The 24,017-nt window shown below is 35.2% G+C and overlaps 1 protein-coding gene across 1 annotated transcript in view; it reads left to right on the top strand.

Moving 5' to 3' along the window:
• NDC80 (NDC80 kinetochore complex component) overlaps positions 1-19,134 on the top strand; it is a 42,551-nt gene extending 23,417 nt beyond the window's left edge. Inside the window, exons 12-17 of the mRNA XM_017664295.3 lie at positions 2,729-2,881; positions 5,240-5,329; positions 10,409-10,501; positions 11,318-11,448; positions 13,292-13,394; positions 17,145-19,134. Coding sequence (XP_017519784.3) covers positions 2,729-2,881; positions 5,240-5,329; positions 10,409-10,501; positions 11,318-11,448; positions 13,292-13,394; positions 17,145-17,285 — 711 coding nt within the window. The 3' untranslated portion in view covers positions 17,286-19,134. The remainder of the gene's footprint in view (positions 1-2,728; positions 2,882-5,239; positions 5,330-10,408; positions 10,502-11,317; positions 11,449-13,291; positions 13,395-17,144) is intronic.
• Positions 19,135-24,017: the final 4,883 nt, after the last annotated feature.

Raw genomic sequence — 24,017 nt, 5'->3', positions numbered from 1 at the left:
TGGGCCTATCAACCATATGAATTACTAGATAATTAAAGTTTGTCCCTATTTTGGTTGGCAATCTTTTATAAATATTCTATATTCTGCCTTATTTAACTATACTCTATTTACTCTTTTAAATGCAGCTCTCAGTAGTCATGAAGTTTTTCTTAATGATTTAGCTTAGTCATGGACATGACACCAACATGTTCTAAAAGTAGTAAATTAACCGGTTGTCTAGGGACATTTTTCTTATCAGATAGTTCCACAGCTGTCTTTTCTGCTATGTACACTATTTGTAGTCCTAAGAAAACTTACATAAGTTACGACTTTCTCTTTTTTTAAAGAAAGGTAAGAAAGCATGTCTTTAGCCTCTTTTATTTTCTTTTTTATAATGAAGAAAAATAGACTAGAGAATTCCAGACTTTAATTTTGGTTTGAAATTTTTTCTCCCACTATTTTCACTTACCATATTTGAACATTGTTAGGTATAGTTCTAAAATTTAAACCTCACTGAAAAAAATTTATTCTCTATCTTTTGCTACAAAAGTAATGGGGTTTTTTATCCTATTACTTCCAGTACTTTCCTTAGTATTTCTTATATATATTTATTATCATTGTTAAGATGAAAAAAGTAGTTCAAAGAAGCTGTGTCTGCCTAAGGGGGGAATACTGGTTTTTCACCCTGGTCGTGTTATAAAGTATATTATAGTCATAATGCAGATAGTTTCTTAACCATTTAATTGTTTTGCCTTGTTAAAAATCTGTGTTTTACACCTTCACATGTAATTCTTAATGTGGAATGGATATTCAGTATGAACAGTCAGCATTGCCTCCTTTTTTGGCCCTGTTCCACCATACTTCTGCTTCACCTTAACCATCCAAACTCCCTCTTCCTCTTGACCCTCTTGGTAATCTCTTTCCCCATGTACTGAGAAGAAAAATATACATTTATAAGAAATGGGGCTGTTGGGTGATCCCAAGAATCTTTGAACCTAGAATTTGGTTAAAGCTATGTTTTAGCCCTGGATTTACCGCCACACACCTATCATGTCATCCATCTAACCTCGCATAGCCTCAGTTTCCTTATTAATAAAATAAAGTATGGTTAGACTAGATCAATAATTCTGAACTTAGTCACTTCAACAGGTATTAATGAATTATTTTTTGTTCTCAAACATTGTGTGGGAAAGGGGAAGTTAATGAATCTCTAGACTAGGTGAACTGTGAGTTTAACATGCTAAAATTAGGTGTATGAATGCTGTTTTTGACTTGGAGTATTAGGCTATGAAGAAAATTATCTGAGAAGTAGATAAGCAGCCTAATGAGGGACTAGAGTAGGGCCATGGACAGTGAGAAGAAAGCCTTTGGGTACTCATAAGAGAGATTAAAGAATAGCAGCAGAATGCAAAAGTACAATATAAAGATTTCATCCATCATCTTTTTCTCTGGACCAGTTTTTATTACACATGCCACCTCTGACTGGTAGTAGGTTTCTGGAGCTCTGTGTTGAAATGGACATTGAAGCTGTATCTACACTCATCAGGAAAGAGTGTGGTCAGTTTTCACTGTCTACATTGGTTGTAGGAAGGAAAAATATTTGCTCTCCCTGCAGTTAGACATGATAAAGTGCAGGGGCTTGTGAGAGCTGTTGAAATGCTCATGAAGAACAGAAGGAACAGAAAGACCTTTTAATATAAGGACAAATAGACTTATATAACTTAATAGTTCCTAGAGAGCTACCATATTACAAATGATTGAAATTACTTCCTGATCAATTAGTAAGAAATCTTACATATAACATGTAATACCTAAGTAGTATTGCTTTTGAGACCTGGTAAATTTTTAGAAATTGCATATTATTCAAGTTTTGATGGGTATACTCTTGCCATTGCATTCCTTCACTCAGAGTACTCATTTTTATGGATGAATAACATCAGTGAGAAACTAAGTATGTATTAAATGGAGGAAGCAGTATGACAGTAAATTGCCTAGACTGCAAATTCATTTACTTAATCAAATACTAAGTATCTGCTAAATACCAAGTACTGTTCTAGGGGCTGCGGATGTAGCTGCTTTCATGCAGTTTATATTCAAGTAGTAACAATGAACAAATAATATGGCAGGTAGTAGTAAGGTCCATGAAGAAAACAAAGTAAGAGGATAGAGAAATGGGGCAGGGGCAGCAGGTGGAGGCTGTATTAGAGGGAAAGCCTTTCTGATGATGTGATTTGAACAGAGCACTGAAGGAAGAGGAGACCAAGAAATGTGGAATATGTTACTAAAATGTTTTTTATCAAAATAGTTAAAATAACATTTTGAGAATTAAATTATTACATTTCACTTATTTTGGATAAATGAAACATTTTATAAACTGATAAAACCAAGGTTTTTGTTTTTCATTTATCATATCTCTATCTGGCACTTTGAAAAATGAATTTTAGTTAATATCTAAAAATGGACTCTTATTTCCAACTATTTATCAGATAAATGGAAGAACTATTGTATATTACTTAGTAATTATATATTCTTAAAACTGTCTTAAAATTGTCCTATAAATTTAGTGTGAATAAAATCTTTCTTTGTATTTTAAAACTGCCATCCTTACTACTAAAAAATACTAAATCATTAAACTACATATTAAGTATAATTTTTATATAAAATAATAGAAATACTGATTGAAAACCACATGGGATAGGGCTGTTTGGGTTATTTTTTTAATGTTTCTTTATGTGTTTTCTTCCTACAGATTGAAACACAATTAGCAGAGTATCACAAGTTAGCTCGAAAATTAAAACTTATACCTAAGAGTGCTGAGAATTCCAAAGGTTATGACTTTGAAATTAAATTTAATCCTGAAGCTGGTGCCAACTGCCTTGTCAAATACAGAGCTCAAGTTTATGTAAGTAATCGTGAGTGCTTCAAAAGGCTTTTAAGTGGTATGATTGATATCTCATTCGTGTATTTGGTTCATGATATCTGGTATCATGTATGCATAAGTAAGAGTTTAAACTGCAATATATCCATAACTCAGGACATACTGAGTCAAAGTCTAAACTGTAGAAATATAACTCCGAGACTTTTTCTTCTTCATAGTAGTAAAAATCTCTCTATTGTACCTTATCTTTGGAATTTTAAAGCCATTTTTTCCTCTCTACCTACTTTATTCAACTATCCAAAAAAAATTCAACTACATGTGAAATAGACACTAGTATTATAAAGATAAAAATGACCCAACCCTTGCTCTCAAGTAGTTACTAGTCTCCTCAGAGAAACAGAAAGACATAAAAAAATAATTGCTACATATCTGCTTTATGAGTAGTCTTTACAAGGTAATGGTAACAAGATCAAGTCTTCCCAGAATTGAGGGGAAAAAAAAAAGAAAAGTCTCCACAGGGATGGTGAACCTAGAGCAAAAGCATGATAGGTGAGCTATTTATGGATGTGGGTCTGTGGGAAAAAGTTCAAGGCACAAGGACCCACACGCAGGTTTGGAATATAATAGATCAATAATGAGAAAGCTGCACCTAATTTTTAAATAATGGCCAACGATGTAATTTGGGAAAGAAAAATTTTTAATTGTTCTATTGCACCTTTTGACTTATTCACAGACTTTAGTATTTTAGTGCTAACCCCCAAAAGAAATGTCAGTTTTCAAAATACTTAGTTTTTGAACAGAAGAATATCAAAGTCTAAAGCTACGCACTTTTTTCCTTGAGAAACATTCATTCATTTGATATATTTTTCATCGAATACATACTATGTTCCATGCCCCCTAGGTTCTGAAAATAAAATACCCAGGAAGATACAGTCGTGACTTTCCCAGAGATTACAGTTTATTGGTAAACAGAATTTGATTAATAAAGCTTGACTTATTTTCAGTAGGAAAAAAAAATGCATCCAGTAAACACGTAGTCTTTTACTGAATTGTTTCTTAAATAATAACTAGGTAGGTGGGTGGGTGGGTAGGCAGTCAGGCAGCAGTTTATTCATCATTATTTTGAGTAGTTTGACTTGGCTGGTGCAAAAGAATAATTATCTGAATCAAATCACTGTAGAAAAGATCAGCCAGCGCAGAAATAACTTACATGCTCAGAAAAGAAGAAAAAGTTTTTCTTTGCTATCTGGAAGTAATTTTACATTGCTTAGTAAAACAGTAATAGAAATAGCACTAAAAAGGTGCAGCCCCAACTGTTTTAAGTCACATATGGAGAAAAGCTCTTAAAGAGATTAAATAGGCCATTGCATCTTTAAAAAGAAAAGCAGCCAAAATTAAAACTCAGCAGGGACTTTAAAAGACCTCTGAAAACATAGGAATGTGAAGGGTTTTCTTTTGGAATGATGAAAACGTTTTGGAACTAGAGGTGATAGTTATATAACAGTGCGAATGTACTAAATACCATTGAATTGTACACTTTAACAGTTAATTTTATGCTAAACTCACTTTAACTTTATTTAGTTTAACCACTTTAAAGTATGAGTTGCATCTAAATTTAAAAAAATTATGGGAAACAAAGAAATACTTTGTTGAATAAAACCAGTAAACTAGAGAGTACATGTAAGAAATAACAAGCAGTATGAGCTTCCAAGTTGGTAAACATGTGGAGATGCAAGAAAAGTGACACTCCCCAAGTGGGGAAGCTCTGTGTGCCTTCCAAATACCTTGCTTTATTTGTAGAGCAGCCCACCCTCCAGGCCCTCTGCAGAGGTGTGTTGGGATCTTCCTCATGCTGTTTGCTGCCTCAGCATCCTGCATTGCATGACTTGCTCTGCCAGTCCCTGCTGATGGACATTTGCCATGTTTCAAGTCTTTTGCTATGACAATGGAGTTCCAATGAATGGCAAAAAAAAAAAAAAAAGATAGAAAAAGAAAGATAATCATAAGACTAAATGGTTGAAAAGGATTAAGAGAAAAATGATGCATCTGGAGAACATAGCATAAAAATACAACCTACATATAACTTGTTTTCAAGAAAACAAGGATACTTACAAATGTTTAAGTAATAGCAGTGAATTTTTGGAATAGATGAGCAATTCTAAAATTTTGCAAGTATTCAAAACCAAAAGCAAGTGGCATTGATATAAAAATTATATTAAATTAATTTTATTTTCTTATTGATGGTATATTAATAGATTAAAAATATGCCTTCATTTTTTTCCCCAAAAGTGGCTCCTCCTCTCCCAATGTATAGATGCCTCATGAGAGAGATTTTGTAACTACATATGCCATATGTAACTCACATTCCTATATGTTTTATAGGTACCACTCAAGGAACTCTTGAACCAAACTGAGGAAGAAATTAATAAAGCTCTAAATAAAAAAATGGGGCTAGAGGACACTTTAGAACAAGTAAGTGGTGAAGCATAGAATCATTAAAAGCAAAAATAAGATTTTTAAAACTTAAATGTGATTTGTTGTTTCTGATTGCTTAAGGGATACGTTTTTAATAAAATATAAAAAATAAGAGTTGGGTACACCTTGACTTAGAAATATTTGAAGTGATTCTTTAAGTAACTTAAACATCTTAGGCTTCACATATCATTGATGATGAAATGATATGAAACAGTAAATTTACCTTTTTTTTTTTTAATAGAGAATTGCCTCCTTTACCTTCAGATAATTTAATATCTCCTTTTATATGAAAAGGGATTTGAGGTGTCTACCTTATATTAGAGACTCACTCTGGTAAAGTAGAGATTTCTCTTTACCAAATTTTTCATTCTGGACCATGGAATTCGGGGGGTACTCAAAATTAAGTATCTACAAAAGTCTATTTCCAAAAAGTAGTTTTCAGAAAGTTCCTGCTTCTGAGATATTTGAAACATAATGTCACCAATATCCCTGAGAAAACACTACTATCTATTCAATAACTGTTAAGAGTAAACTTTGTTATAGTTGAGTAAGAAAAGTTAAGAAGGTACTTCTCAAACACAAACAAAAGGTATTATTTATATGATACCAAACAAAGGAAACTACCAGCTCTTCAAGACCTATTATGTTCTGGCATCTCAAGATTTCAAGTTACTTAAAAAGTCCTATCTTTTCTCAGAATAGAAATTTGTTTATTTTTTTCTCCTTTGGAAATAAAATCTGTGCATTTCAAAAATAATAATGCAAGAACCCACTTTTTTTAGTATTCACAAATTTTGCCAAGACTTCTTTGTACTATAAAGAATTTTTCCACTCCTCAAAAAAGCAAAAATTTGTAACATTAAATAAGTGAGGAGTTTCATGGTAATATTATTGTTATGATTGGGGTTCTGTAACATGGAAAGAAGATAAGGAATCAGGACTACCCTAACAGGTGCTCCACAGCTGTAGTGGTTATTTGAGGAGAAGTCTTTCTTTAGTCTGCTGTAGTTTGATTTCTCTCTTTGGTTGAAATGGGCACTCAACCTAGACGCTCAAAAAGGTGTGACTTCTAAGCAGTAGGAACCTGTGACTGAACCATCTTTCAAACTTAGTTGAAACCTTTTAAAAGCTGTTGACAGGAAAATGTGGGGGTGAGAGGAGGGATTATAAAATGCCTGCTAGCTCATTGTGGGCTACACCCTATGTTAATCTTCTGAAAATAATGTAACTAAAGTTTATATGAAATATAAACTCCCATTTGGAGAATAAAGACTAACATGCAGTTTTGCTAATCAGATTTGCATTTTTGCAAAACCCTTTTGAGCATTGAAAAAAGTGACTTTGGGGGAAAGCTACTGAAATTGTTAAGAAGTTAAACCAAAGTATTACACTAGAAATACGGGAAAGGGGACAGATTTAGGAAATGTTGAGGTAGAACCCTAGCATTTCCTGGCTGACTGAAAACTAGGAGGGAAAGACTGTCCACAGTGACTTCCACTTTCCTGTTGTGGGCAACCAAGGGAAGGAAAAAGTGAGTGCAGGGAGTGGCCAGGACAGTGCAGGAGCCATTGAGGCATCCACAAAGCAGGTGCAGCAATAAATGCAAAACATAGGAGAGAGATTGGATCTGAAAATACAGATTGTAGGGTCTTTACCATATACATGGTGGTTGAAGCCAGGAATGAGGGATACCTCTTAGAATTTGTAGAGAAAATAGGAGAGGATTGAGTCTTGAGAAACAACAATACTTAAGGGATTGGCACAATGAAGGAGATTCTGGAAATAACACTAAAAGAAGTGGACAAAATAGTTGAAGAACAATCAAGAGAAGAGGATATGCTATAAAAGTCAAAATAGGGAAGACCTGGCAACTACAGAAAGAGATATTGATATACTATAAAGACAAGGGGAATTTATTTGAATTATGAAGTATACAATGTAAACAAAAATCTATATTTAAAACGTAACACAAGTCTAGTGTAACTGTCAGTCCAGTATGACAAAGACATCAGAAAAGAAGAAAAATTAAACTAGTCACACTTATGAATATAAACATAAAGATTAGAATTAAATATTAGCAAATGAAATTTATTCAGCAAATTTTTTTTTAAGAGTCTGCCATGTGCCTGGTACCATAATAGATGTTGACATTATAGTATCTGCTTTGTGAACTCTATTTCTAGTGGGAAGGTGGGCGTGAAAACAGTAACTTTCATCGTAACCCTTTTGTAGTGTAAATACAGCATGCTGTGGATTCTCATAGTACAATCTAACATAAGCACAGTTCTTTCTGAAGGAAGTGGTGGCTGTGCTGAGTTGTAAATAACAAGTAGGAGTTGGCCCGTGGATACCCAGAAGGATACACACACAGACCCACGCACCTGCGTCTGAAGGCCCAGAGACCAGAAAACAAATCACGTTCGCAAATTACCATGAGTCTGAGTAGGATAAGGGAGAAGCCTGGAGAAAGAAGAACCTAATTCTGAATGAGCGCATCTTTTCTTACTGGTTGAATTTTTATGCTATAGGCAGTGGGAGCCATTGAAGATTTTTAAGCCAGAGAATAACCCCTGTGTATTTTAGTTTGCTCACAGTGTTGGCATTTCGAAGAATAAGTTAGAGGTACATGAGACTAAGAGACACGCCAATAAAAGACCTAACAGTATCCTGAATGATAAATCGTAAAGACCCAAACCAAGGCTATTGCAGTGAGGATGAGAAAAGAGATTTAAAGATTGAAACAACATAATGTGTTAGTCCGTTTGGATGTGAAGGTGAAGGAAGAGAGAGGAATTAAGAATGTTCAGGTGTCCAGCTTTGGTATACAGTGTTAAAAAAGGAAAAACCACTCGTGACACTTCTTAAAGGCAGTAAGACAGACGTTTTTCAAGGAAGGGCTATTATAGTGAGGTTTTGTAGTAGGCAAGAAAAATTGGGCTCATATCCAAACACAACAAAGAAAAGTGGGAATTCAAAGGGGAGGGTGGTAAAAAGTGGGTGGAAATTACTTAGGGAATCTCAGGGTAAATAGAGATTCTGGCTCAACCAACCTAACAGGGTTCATGCTGAAGGCAGGCCAAGGTGATCAGACATCACCTGGGCAGGTGAGAGGGTGGAGGATGAGGAACCTGATCTGATAGTAAGGATACAGGATTCTGATTAAATTGACTTAGCAAGAGTCTTGCTAAAATTGAATAATGCAGAGACAAACACAGGAGTCCAAAAATCAGCTTCATTGAGAAGTCAGAAAAGCCTGAGTAGTTTGGTCAAGGAGCAAATCTTTGTCAGTGGTGATATTCTAGAACCTTGATAAAGAATACAAGAGAAGGGTTATAGAAGAGAGAATTCCAGGTTGGGATATGGCAAGTTTCAGATCTCTGGAACATCAAAGTGAAGAATGTCCAGTAGGCAATTGCAGGTTGGAGATATGTAGCTATAGATAGATAGAAATTAGCATGCAGGTAATTAAAGCCAGGAGATATCCCAGGTGTGACAGAGACAGAGCTCTCCCAAGTGAGCAAATGAGAATACAGCCAAGATCAGAATCCTGGGAGAACATCCACCACCATAGTACAATCAGAGAAAGAAAAGTGATGGAATTCCAGTCTGGTAGTGGCTTCTGTCTTCTCCATGACAGAAGAAAAAAATCATCTAAATTATGTAATTAATAATATCTTTGATTATAAGCATTGTGAGAGCTCTTTATTGAAAGAAAGAAAAGAAACAAGCAAAGTAGCCAAATATTAACAGTGATTCTTTTAGGTTCCAGAATTATTGGTGATTGTTGTTTTCTTTAATCTTTCCCCTACTTAATATAATGTAAATATGTATTTTTGTAATCGGGGGGAAAAAAATCCTTAATTGATGAAACTTTAGTAAAACAGACATGAAAAGCAGAAGCTGCTCCAAAGATAAGTCAAAACATGATTTTGACCAAATATGAGGGCCTACTGGAAGTTCTGGCTCTTTGGATGTCCACTGGTCTTACCAAAGGTGAATTTAATAAACAACTTGTTTAACTTAGTTTAATTTACTTCAGAAGTAACATATATTTACAATGGAAGCAAAATTTATAACTCAGTAACTCTAGTCTTTAAAATAATTTGAAATGCAGGTGGTATAGAAAAAGTCCTTGAAGTTAAAACATCTAGTTTTAAGGTCTGGGCATCTGTGAGTACATGATCCTAAGTAAAAGCATTCTTTCCCGTCCATTCTTCTCACTTGTAAAGTAAGAGACGAATGACCCTTACAAGGGCATATTGCTGGTTGAATGAGAAGTCTATGCAAGTTTCTGTATTAAATGTAGTGATTTTGCCATTCTATCTTCTGGCAAATAATAATAGCTTCCCTAAATTTTTACCAAAATATATACATATAATCGTTTCATGTATGTATAGGATCATCCTTTTTAAGAAGAATGTCAGCTTATTTACACATTTTATTATTTTCTATTTCCTGCTGGAAATATTTTCCTCTTGGTCTTGCTGAAAAACATTACGTATTAATTATTGGTGTCAACTGGTATCAGCACTTGTCAACAGTAAATGAACTTCAGAAACACTTTTTTTCTTCAGTTTTGGTTTCAACAGATCGTAAAGCTCAAGCTTTAACAGAATTAAATGTAGTCACTTCATTACACTTTGGAAGAGTGCATTGGCTCAAATCAATTAGCAAACATTATCCAATAAAATCAATATGAATAGTCGCTTTAACATCCTAGAAAATGAACACACAAATGGAAAGAAGGCAACTAACATAAGTAAAGCCTAAATAAAGCTAAACATCAAAATAAGAGAGTAGACCAACTCATACTTATTAATAAACTAACATAAAAACAGTAATATATATAATATGTAATATATGACAGCTTAGAAAGCACTCCCCCAAACATAATTTTCCTTGAAGTTAACCCCTTTTTGTGGAGTAATGAATTTTTAGGTCAAATGATAGGTGAAAGTCCAAAAGGACTAGATGAAATAACATGGTTGAGTTAATTGATAGTATAAAAGTTATATAACTTATTTAAATTTTTTTGATGTATAGTTGTGATTTCTCAACAAACTTTTATTCCCCAAGTTAAATACAATGATAACAGAAAGCAGGAGAAGTGTAAGAACTTTGAAAGAAGAAGTTCAAAAGCTGGATGATCTTTACCAACAAAAAGTTAAGGTAAGAACTTGGCCATAGTTTGTATAGGTTAGCCAAACCTATGTCATGACTGACTAGGCACCTGTTCTGACATAAAACAAATCTTTATGCTATATCCTGTAACCTGTGTTTTAGTGTAGCCTTCTCTTCTAAACTGTTCTGTAAGGGTTCTTTTGTTCTTTTAAAGGACTTGTTTCTGAAATTGGATCTGTTCCATTAATAGTTTATACTTGCATTTGTGAAAATTTTTCATTTGACCTGTATTATATTTAGAGCCTATACATTTTTTTAAGTGTGAAATTTTTAGAAAATATACCGCAATAATATCCTACAGGTGAAAGTTTGAGGCACTTGGTAATTTTGTTTTTCATATATCCTCCATGACAATACTTGAGTTTATGCTCTAAAGTACTTTTAAGTGAAAGACTTTATCATATTTCACCTTGAGAAGCATGAGAATTGACAAAACCTACTTTGCCTATACACAATTAGCACATATGCGAAATAATGGCGGTATGAAAGTTACCCACATTTTGACCTATAAAAGCCTTCTTCAGTGCTCATGGAAAAAATTTAAACCAGAGTATCATAAAATTACCAGTGGTGCAGAATTTAAAATATGAATTCTAAAAAGGTCTGTGAAAAGGTCACATGTTTACAGTATGAAATGTCCAAAGGAGCATTTTAAAGTCTCATGTGTGAAGCATACACACCCTGAGAATACAAATGGTGAGGCATCCTGGTTTTTTTAAATGCTTTACATATATGTTTTTAAATCCACCTGGGATATATAGAATGTGAATATCTAAATCCATAACCATGACTTTATCCTGATAGGAAGCTGAGGAAGAAGATAAAAAATGTGCCAATGAGCTGGAGTCCCTGGAGAAACACAAGCACCTGCTGGAGAGTGCTGTTAATGAGGGCCTCAGTGAAGCTGTGAATGAATCAGATGCTATTCAGTGGGAGTAAGTTCATGTTACCAAGACTGACATTTATGTTCAGTTTAATTATTTAACATTTCTGTAAAACTAGATCTGTGTTTATTAAATTTCTGTTACAGAGCTATTTGGGGACAGGGTGTGGTGAATAGAACTTAAGCAGAACAGCTTATAACTTGAACTACTTTGCCTATACAAATATATTCTGCTGCTGTTATAACTCTTGCCCCCGAAGAAATCATTCAGTTTCAGATCTATGTAGTGAATGACTTCTAATTCCTGAAAACAACATAATATTTTAAATCAATTCAAATAAGTATGTTAGCACATTTTTTTAAATCCACTAAGCTTTAATAAACTCCACTAAGCTCATATTTTTAACATGTTTCCTAGAAACTACATGTTATATACTAAACTATAATTATACTATAAATTGTGTAGTCCATCTGCTATAATACAACATGTGCCTTCATAATAATCACCACACTGCAAAATCATACAATAAAAATCACAGAACTCATAGGAAAGTTGGTTGGGTTGGGAAACTCATAGGAAAAAATTCTGCTAGGAACATGCATAAACAAAAGATGGGAACCTAATAAAAATGTTAGCACGGCTGTACATGTATTACATAGTTAAGAAATACATAAATGCTGCAATAAATATGATACTCTACCTTAAAAAGACCTGAAGTTTTTCTGGGGAAATGGGCATTCAAGGAGTTACAGCTTATGCTTTATCGAGAAGAGGTGGAAGGAGGGCTCTCTCAAATCAGATGGAAAGTTGTAACACCAGATGTGGATACTTGGGGCTTTTCACAATCGCAGTGAACTGAGGGAGCTGGTGCACATTTGAGTTCTGTGTTTATATGTATTTTGTGTATTCCTTGACATCTTAATTCAGCTGAGTGCAGTTTTCTGCATTCACCTAGTGTTTCTGAAAGGACATTGGCATAAGCAAATGGGAAATTTGCTGTGTTCAAATTGCTACCTAATATATCAGTCCAGTTGGAATAAATATGTTTCCATACAAGGATTTTGGCAGAATTGACTGTATATTGTGTTACATTTCTTAGAAGTTCTTCATTATTAAATTGTACATTGTCAAGTTTTCCCTATTGGTTTCCCTTATAAAAAAAATTAATAGGAAAAATCGTAGCCACACTAATTATTTTAAAAAATGGCATCCTTCCTTAAAGCATAGTCCGCTTGCGTGGTATAATTCTCTTGTGCAGCCTGTATAAAATCAGTATACTGAATAATCTGTAGGCTCTAAGTACATTTATATTAAATAGGCTTTTTTAAGTCTTAATTAAGTGGCCCTCAAATAACTAAAGAAAATCTTACTACTCTGAGGTTAAAAGTATAACCCTTAAGAAAATCACACCTCTTCATTTCCTGATTTGTAGCCTAGAGATAGGAAACTCAGTTGAAGGGTTTTTTGGCTTGCAGTTTTCATTTTGAATTTGAATTTAGATGCTGAAAGGTAAAACTTCTACTCCTCCATTGAAATGTATTTAATGTATTGCCCCTAAAGGCAATTAAGTTTATAATCATTTTGGAGAGACTCAAGAAGACCATTTGCTCCCAAGCTTTGTATGTTAAAGCATTAGGTTTGATGCTGGTTTTTTTTGTTGCCTGCCAAATATCTTTGAGAATGTTTTTATTTCTGTTTGAATGATTGAGAGTTGAACCACTGTGACTTATACATAGAACAAATACCACATATGCCATTCACAGCCTGTTTTTTTTTTTAATATGAAAAAGAAAAGTGAGCCAACTAGAACAGATATATTAGGTTTTTTCCCCAACTAGAACAGATATATTAGGTTTTTTCCCAGACAACTTAAACAAGAGTTTTTACTCTACAGGTACCAACTGGTTGTGCAAACCACAACTGAAGAAAGACGAAAAGTGGGAAATAACTTGCAGCGTCTCTTAGAGATGGTTGCTACACACGTGGGGTCTGTGGAGGTAAGTTCTTTCCAACATTCTAAAAAAGCTTTTTTAGATATATTTCTATTTTGTTTCCTCAGAAATTAAATGATAAATTTTATTTCTGTGGAAAATATGATCTAGTAAAACTTTGTCAGAAGAATCCTGTTTAGCAGTATAGTAAGGGGCCTTTGTGCCTTTTAAGAAGTTAATCTGTTTTGTTCACATGAATGCCATGCAATGGTATTTATTACATCAACAGTGTATAATGGTGTTGTAGCAGGGCACATTCCACATATGTAAAACACATTAGTACATTCAAGAGTTCAGTAAGATATGAAAGAGTGTATGGTATGACAAATATTTTTCCTTTCTGTTAATTTCATATGAACACAGAATAAAGTATTTCTGAGACCTGAAGTTTATCTTTAACCCCATCATTTGCATAGCTTGAAAGCTCAACAGTATAACTCTTCCTCCAACCTGCTGTACAGAGCCCAAAGCTAAGATAAATTGTTAAACTCTAAAACTCCTGAGTAATTTATGGGTAATAATGTATTTCCAGTTGTGAATGTTTTAAGGGAAAAAATTCATATCACATTAATAGGCTTCCATTTATTGAAAACAGAGCATGTGACATCCTACTTTCCCTCAGCTCTCCTGAGAGGCACTGAGCTGCTGCTTTCCTGCCCGCCTGTGCTCTTCACTGCTTAGTGAACTTAGAAACGTTTCTTAGAACTAAGAAATGCATCCTAGACATCGCATCAGAAAACCTGGATTCTGCCAACTTTGTCCTAATTCAACCACTTAGTGGCTCTAAACCTTTCACAATTCCTTCAACCAGTAATGTTCATCTAAACCACAGACCAAAAATGATTTGAGTGATTATTTTCTCATTCTCCCAAGGATGCCATTATAATGGTTCCATTCTAGATGCATGAGAGAAAAGTCTATTCATAACAGACAATGGTTGACCTATATTGAGAAAATCTGCTTGTATGTATCATATTTATTTCTTTAAGTCTTCATTTTCCTTATATCTGAAATTTTCTAGATAGATTACTGTTACTTTTTAGTTACTTTCTGTATAGTTCAGTGGTGCTCAGTAAGATCAGACTGAATTCAGAATTTACTGAGTACTTACTCTGCACTATGCACAACTAACAATTAGCCAGTAAAGTATGGAAGCAGCACAGAAACTCAACTGATCAACATTAAAACTTATGTGGAGAAATTTTTAAAGTAATAAAATTGGACTAAAGAAAACAGGAATTTGGACCCCTGGTATCTTTAGATGGTATATTTTCCTATGGGACAAAGTGTTGCTTTGAGCAGTTCCTGGTTGGAGTCCCATATAATGTCCTCTATGCACCTTGATGTTCTAGACCAGGAGATAGCGGACTACAGCCTGCCGGCCACAGCCTGCTTTTATAAATAAAGTTTTATTGAAACATAACTACCCATGTCATTCACTTCTGTACTGTCTCTGGCTACTTTCCCACTACAACAGCTGGGTTGAGCAGCTGCAACAAAAACCATTGTGCCTGAAAAGCCTAAAATAGTCATTATATGTCTGTTTATAGAAAAAGGTTTATGACTGCTATTCTGGATGCCTATTTTCCTGAAAAAAAAAATGTTGGTTTTTTTTTTTGTCTGCTTAGATGTTCCAAAAATTATTATCAGCATATAATAACTAAGACATTATAGTATGGATGCATACAAACCAATCTCTCTGTTTAAGTCCAAAAATAGATGCATGAGCAGAGATAGGAAACCAACATGAGAGAGGTAGTATTACAGAATAACGGGGTAAAATGAAGTGTTCGATTAATGGACTTGGATTCCTACCTTAAACCCTAGACAGAAATCTATTCCAGATGGATTAAGAAATTGATGTGAGGCTGCATTTTTAACTTTTAGAAGAATTACAAAACACTATCTTTATACCTCAGGAGTTGTAGAGGAGTTCTTAAATTAGACACAAAAAGTTCAAGCCACAAAAGAAATTATAAATTCAGCTTTGTTAAAATTAAAATCTCTACATCAAAAGACAGAGTAGGAAGGCAAGCCACAAAATGATAGAAGATATTTTTTGTAACTGTTAATGAATTAACATCCAGATATAATAATGACCTCCAAAATATAAATGCAGAAAGTAGCCAAAAGATTTGAATGGGAATTTCACAAAGAGCTAACATGGCTCATAAATACACAGAAAGATAGGCCATTTCCCACCCTAAAGAAATTGACAAAAAAAATGAAAGTTTGATCATATGAAATACCAGCAAGGATGTGGAAAAATAGGAGTTCGCATCTATATTGCTGGGGTTGTGAATTGATGTAACAAGTGTAGAAGACAATTTAGTAATCCCTGATAACTATGCAGTTTTGTGTGCTAGCATAGTGTATTGGGTTGAATAATATCCCCAAAAATTCTTGTCTGTGGAATCTCATGATGTGACCTTAATTTTGAAAGTCTCTGTGGATATAATTAGTTAAGACGAGGTCATACTAGATTAGGGTAGGCCCTAAATCCAATGACTGGTATCTTTACAAGAAGGCCATGTGAAGGTGGAGGCAGAAATGAGAGTGATGCAGCCACAAGCTAAGGAATGCCGAAGATTGCCAGGAACTGCTAGAAGCTGGGAAGAGGCAAGGAAGGGTCTTTCCCTAGAGCCTTCAGAGAGAATATGGCCCTGCCCACATCTTGTTTTGGGACTTCTAGCCTCTGGAGCTGTAGGAGGATAAATTTCTGTTGTTTTTAAGTCACCTAGTTTGTTGTAATTTGTTACAGTATAATATCTGAAATAATAAAAAAAAATAACCAGGTACATTTGTTTCCTATTGCTGCCATAATGGATTATCAACAACTTAATGGCTTAAAGCAACACAAATTGATTTTCTTACATTTCTGGAGATCAGAAGTCTAAAGTGAGCTCTTCAGGGCTGCAGTCTTTCTAGAGGCTCTCACGTGAAGTCTACTTCCTTGCCTTTTCTGCCTTCTAGAGACTACCTACAGTCTTTGGTTTGTGGCCTCTCCCTCCATCTTCAAAGCCTCCTTCTGTCCTCTCTGACCTCTCTCTTGTCCTTATATCCTCTCTCTCTCTGTCTTTTACACTGCTGATTCCCTCTTACACTGGTCCCACCAGAAGATGCAGAATAATCTCCTTTTCTCAAGATTTTTAACTTAAAGACATCTGCAAAGATTCTTTTGCCATGTAAGGTAACATGGTCCCAGGTTCGGGGGATTAGGACGTGAACATCTTTGGGGAGGCTACTGTTCAGCCTTTCACACCTAGAAACAAACAAATTCATTAACAGTAAAATGGATAAGTAAATATTGATACAGTCATTCAACAGAATACTATATAGCAGTACATGAATAAACTGTAGCTATATGCATTAACATGAATGAATCTTAAAATACTGGGTAAAAAAATAAGTCATAGAACATTAATTACATTTAATATCATTCAATAAATATGAAGGTTAAAACTAGGCACCACTGAGCTAGTATTTTGTTCAGAGATACATACATGTATATCTGTATGTGTCTGCATGTGTGGTAAAAGTATAAAGAAAATAAAAGCACCATTCTGGAGAGTGGTAGTCTCTGGGAAGAAGAGAGGGCTAGATTAGGAAAGGGCACAGAAGGACCCACGTGGTAGATACAAGAGTACTCCTTTTATTCCTACTCTTACAAATATTACACTCTTGTTTATAAATTTCACAAACACTTTCAAAGAAATTAATGTTTTACAATTAATAATTGCTGATTGTTTACACTAGAAACATCTTGAGGAGCAGATTGCTAAAGCTGATAGAGAGTATGAAGAATATGTGTCTGAAGATTTCTTGGAAAACATTAGAGAGATTGGAGACAAGTATAAGAAGAAAGCTGCTCTACTTAAAGCTTCTTCTGATGAATGAAGATAAAATGTTGACTAAGCAAAAACTTTGTGAATGAACAGTGTAAATTTTAAAATGTCCTTCATAGGTTGAAAACTCTCTAATGTATCCTATACCCCTCCTTACAATGAAGTCTCATGACCATATCTTCCCAAGCCTGGAAATATTTTTATATCTTTTCTAAATCTAGCTCATTAACTTAAAGTATGTAAAACCTGAAATTATGATAACTTGTTGAATTGTTATCTTTAGATGTGAAAGACCGTTGTATTATGTACCCAGAGTTAATAAAATTGCATCAGTAAAGTATGTTTCAATGCCTACTTTCAGATGGTTAGAAGACAGGTATTTTTATCTAAACCAGGAATTGTCAAACAAACTGTGGGCCAAATCCAATCACACCCATTCATATACCATCTATGACTGCTTTCACACTACAGTGGCAGAGTTTAGTATATGTGACAGACCAAATGGCCCACAGAGCAAAAAATGTGTACTATCTGGCCCTTTACAGAAAATGTCTGCCAGTCCCTGGTATAAGCCATACAAAGGTTGGTACTGTTTTAAAAAACTGTTTTGAAAACTTTCTCAATGACTGACACATAGTCTTACCCACTCCTTATCCAGAGCCAAGAAACTGAAGTGCTTTTTGGCTTCATGCCACCTTTACTCTGAAATAAGCAGAATATGGAATGTGAGAATTAGCAGAAATAATAAAATAGTCCAGTTCAACCCCCTTATTTTAGAGATGAGAATTCATTCCTAGAGAAGTTCTGCTTTACCGATTGTCACACCTCTGAGTGTGGAAGAAGCCACATTGGAACTTACTTGAACCTGTACACAATCCTGAGTACGCCACAGGATCCATGAAATATGAGCTCTGGATGCTGAGGAAATCATGTTAGAATATGAAAGTATTAGGTCTAAACTGCTAGAAAACTCCTCTAAGTTGAACTGACATCTGCCTCCAGTTGAACCTTCTATTCATTAAACTTTATTCTAATTCCAGTGCAAGTCAGAAGAACATGATAAGATGAAAAGTAAGCAATATTCTATGGGAACTCAGAATGGAATTCCAGCAAAGTTTTATGAAAGGAAGGCATTCAGCCAGAGAGAGCTAAATGAACAGACTGGTCATAGTTAATGGATAACTCCCAGATCTGACAAGATTAATAGTCACCAGTGTATTCAAAAATCTTGACTACTGACATCCTGTAGAACTTTCTCTAGTGATGGAAGTACTCGATCTGTGCTCTCCATTATGGCATCAGCCATGTGTATCTAGTGTGGACTCAAGTGACACGTTTATGACAAATAACACAAGCTTTGCCACTAAACACAGTGTGGAAACAGTGGGAGCGCCATCAGCCCACTTGCTCACTAAAAATGCAGACTTGGCCCCACGCCAGACCTACTAAATCAGAATCTGCACTTTTTGTAGTGTATTGACATAAGCTATGTATTTAAGCTTCTCATAAGTTTTGACATATATACACCCATAAAATCATCCCATCTAATAAAGATGTCACGACTAAAAGTTTCCTTGTGGTCCTTTGCAATCCTTTCTCTTGCCCCACACCCATCATCAGGCAAACACTGGTCTCCTTTCTGTTACTATAGATTCATTTGCATTTTCTAGGATTTTATATAAATAAAATCATAGAGTATGTATACTTATATAGCTTCTTCCATTCAGTATTTTGAGATACACATTGTACTATATATTAGTAATCTGTTCCTTTTTATTGCTAAGTGTTCCATTATATATGAATACATTGAGTTTGTTAATTCATTCACCTCTTGATGAGCATTGGGTTCTTTATGGTTTTGGCTATTACAAATAAAGTCTATGAATATTCATGTTCAAGTATTTGAATGTATTCTTTCATTTCTCTTGGGTAAACAGGAGTGGAATGACTAGTTCATAAATGGTAGGTGCAAATTAGCTTTTATGAAATTTCGAAAATGTTTTCTAAAGTGGTTATACCTGCAATATATGTGACTTCCATTTGCTCCACACCCACACTTGGGATGGTCAGTTGTTTTATTTTTAAACATCCTAAGGGTATATGGTTCTATCTCATGATATTAATTGGCATTTCCCTAATGACCAATGGTGTTAAGCACCTTTTCGTGACCTTATTGCCAGTCATATATATTCATGTCTGTTCAAGTATTTGCCCATATTTTTACTGATTGTTTCTTATTACTGATTTGCAATAATTTTTATATATTATAGATACAAATCCTTTGTCTGATACATGTTTTGGAAATATTTTCTCCAGTCTGATTTGCCTTTTAATTTTCTTAATAGTATTTTCTGAAGAGCAAGTTTTTAATTTTGATGAAGACCAGTTTATTGCATTTTTTTAAATACTTGCATTTTGTGTAGTATTTAAGGAATTTTCTCCCAAGCCCAAGAAATCTTTGCCAACATCACTGATTTTCACTTCTTTTATTCTAGTTATTTTATAATCCTGACTACTGAATCAAAATCAGAATCCACATGTGTTTTTAAAAAGGTCCCAAACTTGTTTATATGTACATTAAAATTTGAAATGCACTACTTTAAAATAAAAAGTCACCGCTTAATAGTATCCATAATGTAATACTATTTAATAGTGACATTAGGAATGACAGAAAAATCTTAAAAGTTCAACCAAAGTGATAACCGTAGCACAACTTGGGATGTGTTTAAGAGACAAAATGATCAGTGTACTTGCAAGGGCACTTTTAGCATTTTTTTAGCTCACTCTACAAGTTTTCTTCTGAATGCCTAAAGGCATGCTTGTCTTCAGAACTAATGCCATTGAGGGTGATAATATTCCAGTTAAAAATTCCAAGAATCCTAGTAGAGTCAGATGGTTTTCGTTACACAGTTCAGTTTCCCAACCCATCAGGAATACCTCCCATGGCATTTTTGTAAATGATTACCTAGCCTTGTCTGAATACTTCCAGTGACAGGACTGCTTCCAAACTGCTCATTACTGCAAAGTAGCTGATGGTTGAGCAATGCTGCTTACCAGAAGATTCTGTCATATGTTGGGCCAAAATCTGCCTTCATGCTACTTCCTCTAGTTCCATCTTTCTGTCACAGGATAGTTGGGTTATCAGTTTCTGATTCCATTTAGGGAAGTAAGTTATCTACTTATTATTGGTCACCATATTTAATCCTACATATGAGTAAATCATTCCCCAGTTGTTTTGGTATGCTATTTTACCTTGCTTTCAATGATACTATTTTAAGTCTTTCTTCAATAGAAGTATTTTATTTTAAATTTTGGGATAATTTGACTTTAAAAAGGAATAAGACTTAAAACAAATTATCCCTTTTCACATAAATTCCATAGCTAATATTATACTATATCATTCTCTCCCCTGCACTATCTATCTTGACTAACCTAGAAGTTGCAAACATGATAGCCCTTTACTTTCAAATACTAAGTATATTTCCTAAAAACAATGACAATCTCTTACTTAACCATAAGACTTATCTAAATCAGGACATTAATATTGGTACATTAGTACCTAATCTATGGAACTTAGTCAAATTTTGTCAGTGTCCCAATTATGTCCTTTATCAGGATTTTTTTCCTTGTCCAGCATCCAATCCAGGATCACACATTCCATTTAGTTGTCAAATTTATATAATCTCCTTTACACTGGAAGAATCCCTCATTCTGTCTTTGACTTTCACAACCTTGGCATTTTTGAAGAGTCCAATAATTTATTTATAATAATTTGGACTGTCCCTCAACTTTCACTTAATGCATTCTCATGATTAGATAGGGATGTATTTCTGGCAGGACACCACAGAAGTATATAATTGAAATTGATAAAGTTGGGATTTGGAGCATCCCCACCTGGATCCCTGGTATGTAGGCTAAGAGCTTGAATAGTGAGGAAAGCCATAAGGAAACTGCTTGAACTGCCTGTTTGGCCAAGATAGTAAAAAAATAACATAATATGCCAAGGAGGATGCAGAGATTAGGGCCACCATTAAATACCTAAAGGGTTTAGGGTGGTGAGCCATATCATAACATTTAATTAACCTATCTGGCTCTTTCAGAAATGGGATGGACCCTGGAGAATGATGGGATTGCCACAGACTTGACCCAGTAGCAGCTCCTATCCCATCTCCTATACCAGATGTGGTAACACAGCTAGAGCCCATTAATAAGGCCTCGGGTAGGTGGTAGGCAGCCATTGCTTTGGTGACTACATTCTTTACAATGCCAATTAGGAAAGATCAGAGAAGTCTGCAATATTGTGAGATGGACAGCAATATTCACTAAGTCATTTACAGGGTTATCACAAGCTGTGGTAACTCTCCTACCTTCTGTCATAACATACCTGGACCACCTGGACAATGTACTGATTCATTCCATCAATGACATCCTGATTGGACAGGATGACTAAGAGTTGGCTAGGATACTAGTGGCATTGGTAATATACATACCCTCCAGAGAGATGGAGATAATCCCTAAAGAGATTCAGGAACCTACCTCTTAAGTGAAGTTTTTAGGGGTCCTTAAGGCATGCCAGGATATCACCTCCGAAACAAAAGACAAACTGCTACATCTTTCATTCCCTACCATAATGAAAATCAGTACCTGATTGACCTGAGTTCTGGAGACAACACAATCCTTACCCAGAAATATTGTTCCAATCCATATATTGAGTGACGTGAGAGGCTTGATTGGACCAAGAAAGAGGTCCAGGCCATGTGTGATCAGCCCTCCTTGTTGAATCACAGTCCTGCAGACCCTGTGGTGTCAGAGTCATCAGTGGTAGGAAGAAATATACTATGAAGTTTATGAAAGCTCTAGTGAGAGAATCAAGTGGGAGATCTCTGGGGTTCTAGAATAAACTCATGACATCCATGCAGAAAAATGCTTTCTTTGAGAAAAAGCTCTTGACATGTTACAAAGCCTTGGTAGAGACAGAACACTTGACCATGGGATATTAAGTGACTGTGTATCTGAAACTTCCCATTGTGACCCACCAGGACATAAAGTTAGGCCTAACAGCAGTCCATCATAAGATCGAAATGGTACATCCAGGACCCATCCGAACAGGACCAGATGATGTGCCCAAGCAGGCACTTCAGATCCTCATGTGACCCATAGTGTTCCTTCCCCATTTTTCACCTATGGACATAGAGGATCCCACACAATCAGCTGAAAAAGAGGAAAAAATTCCCAAGCTTGGTTTTTAGATGGGTCAGTTCACATGTGGGGTCCAAATATAAAATACTCAGCAGGTGGATTGAACCACATTCAGAGGCAACCCTGGGAAACTGTGCCAAGGGAAGTTCATCCCAAAGGGCAAAACTATGAACAGTATGCCTGGTCATCCACTCTGTGTAGAAGAAGAAGTGGCCTAAGATGAGAATATATACAAAATCAAGAACAGCAGCAATGGCTTCACTGTCTGGTCCAGACCTGAAATTCAAAGGACTAGAAGATAGGAGACAAAGTTATCTAAAGGACAGCCATTGGATGAATGTATGTGAGTGGGTACCAATGTAAAGGCTTTTTAATCCCATGTTAATGCCCATCAGAAAACATCTACTACAGAAGAGGCACTGACAAATCACTCAGTTAGAACTGGTGTGATGGGTACCTGAGGGGAATAGTCGTGTCAGAGATGGAAGCACAGGGCCAACAGCAGAGACTCCCACTTACTAAGATTAATCTAGTTACCTACCTATGAATGTCCATCTTGTCAGCAAGAGACCAACACTGAGCCCCTGATACAACACTATCCTTGGAGAAGACTAACCAGTCACTGGGTGACATATTGACTATATGAGGCCCCGTCATTTCATCCTCACAAGGAGAGTTACCTATTTTGGTTAAGAGTTTACCTTTCCTACCCTTATAGCCTCAAATAGTGCTGCTATCTGGGGCTTATGGAATTCTTGATTCACACGCATGGAATTCTGTGCACAATAATATCTGAATGGTAAAGAAATACGGAAGTGGCCCCTAGCCAGACTTATTAAGAGAAAAAGAGAATCAACACACATCAACAGAATCAGAAACAAGAAAGGAAAAATCACAATGGACCCCACAGAAATACAAAGAATTATTAGAGACTACTATGAAAACCTATATGCTAACAAGTTGGAAAACCTACAAGAAACGGACAACTTCCTAGAAAAATACAACCTTCCACGACTGACCAAGGAAGAAACAGAAAATCTAAACAGACCAATTACCAGCAATGAAATTGAAGCAGTAATCAAAAACTACCCAAGAGCAAAACCCCCGGGCCAGATGGATTCACCTCAGGATTTTATCAGACATACAGGGAAGACATAATACCCATTCTCCTTAAAGTTTTCCAAAAAATAGAAGAGGAGGGACTTCTCCCAAACTCATTCTATGAACCCAACATCATCATCATAATACCAAAACCAGGCAAAGACCCCACCAAAAAAGAAAATTACAGACTAATATCCCTGATGAGCATAGATGCAAAAATGCTCAACAAAATATTAGCAAACCAAAATCAAAAATACATCAAGAGGATCATACACCATAACCAAGTGAGATTCATCTCAGGGATGGAAGGATGGTACAACATTCAAAAATCCATCAACATCATCCACCACATAAACAAAAAGAAGGACAAAAATCAAATGATTATCTCCATAGATGCTGAAAAAGCATTCGACAAAATTAACATCCATTCATGATAAAAACTCTCAACAAAATGGGTATAGAGGGCAAGTACCTCAACATATAA

The sequence above is a fragment of the Manis javanica genome, chromosome 9 (genome assembly GCF_040802235.1).
Source record: "Manis javanica isolate MJ-LG chromosome 9, MJ_LKY, whole genome shotgun sequence".
Taxonomy (NCBI): domain Eukaryota; kingdom Metazoa; phylum Chordata; class Mammalia; order Pholidota; family Manidae; genus Manis; species Manis javanica.
This window is presented reverse-complemented; position numbering and strand designations above follow the sequence as displayed.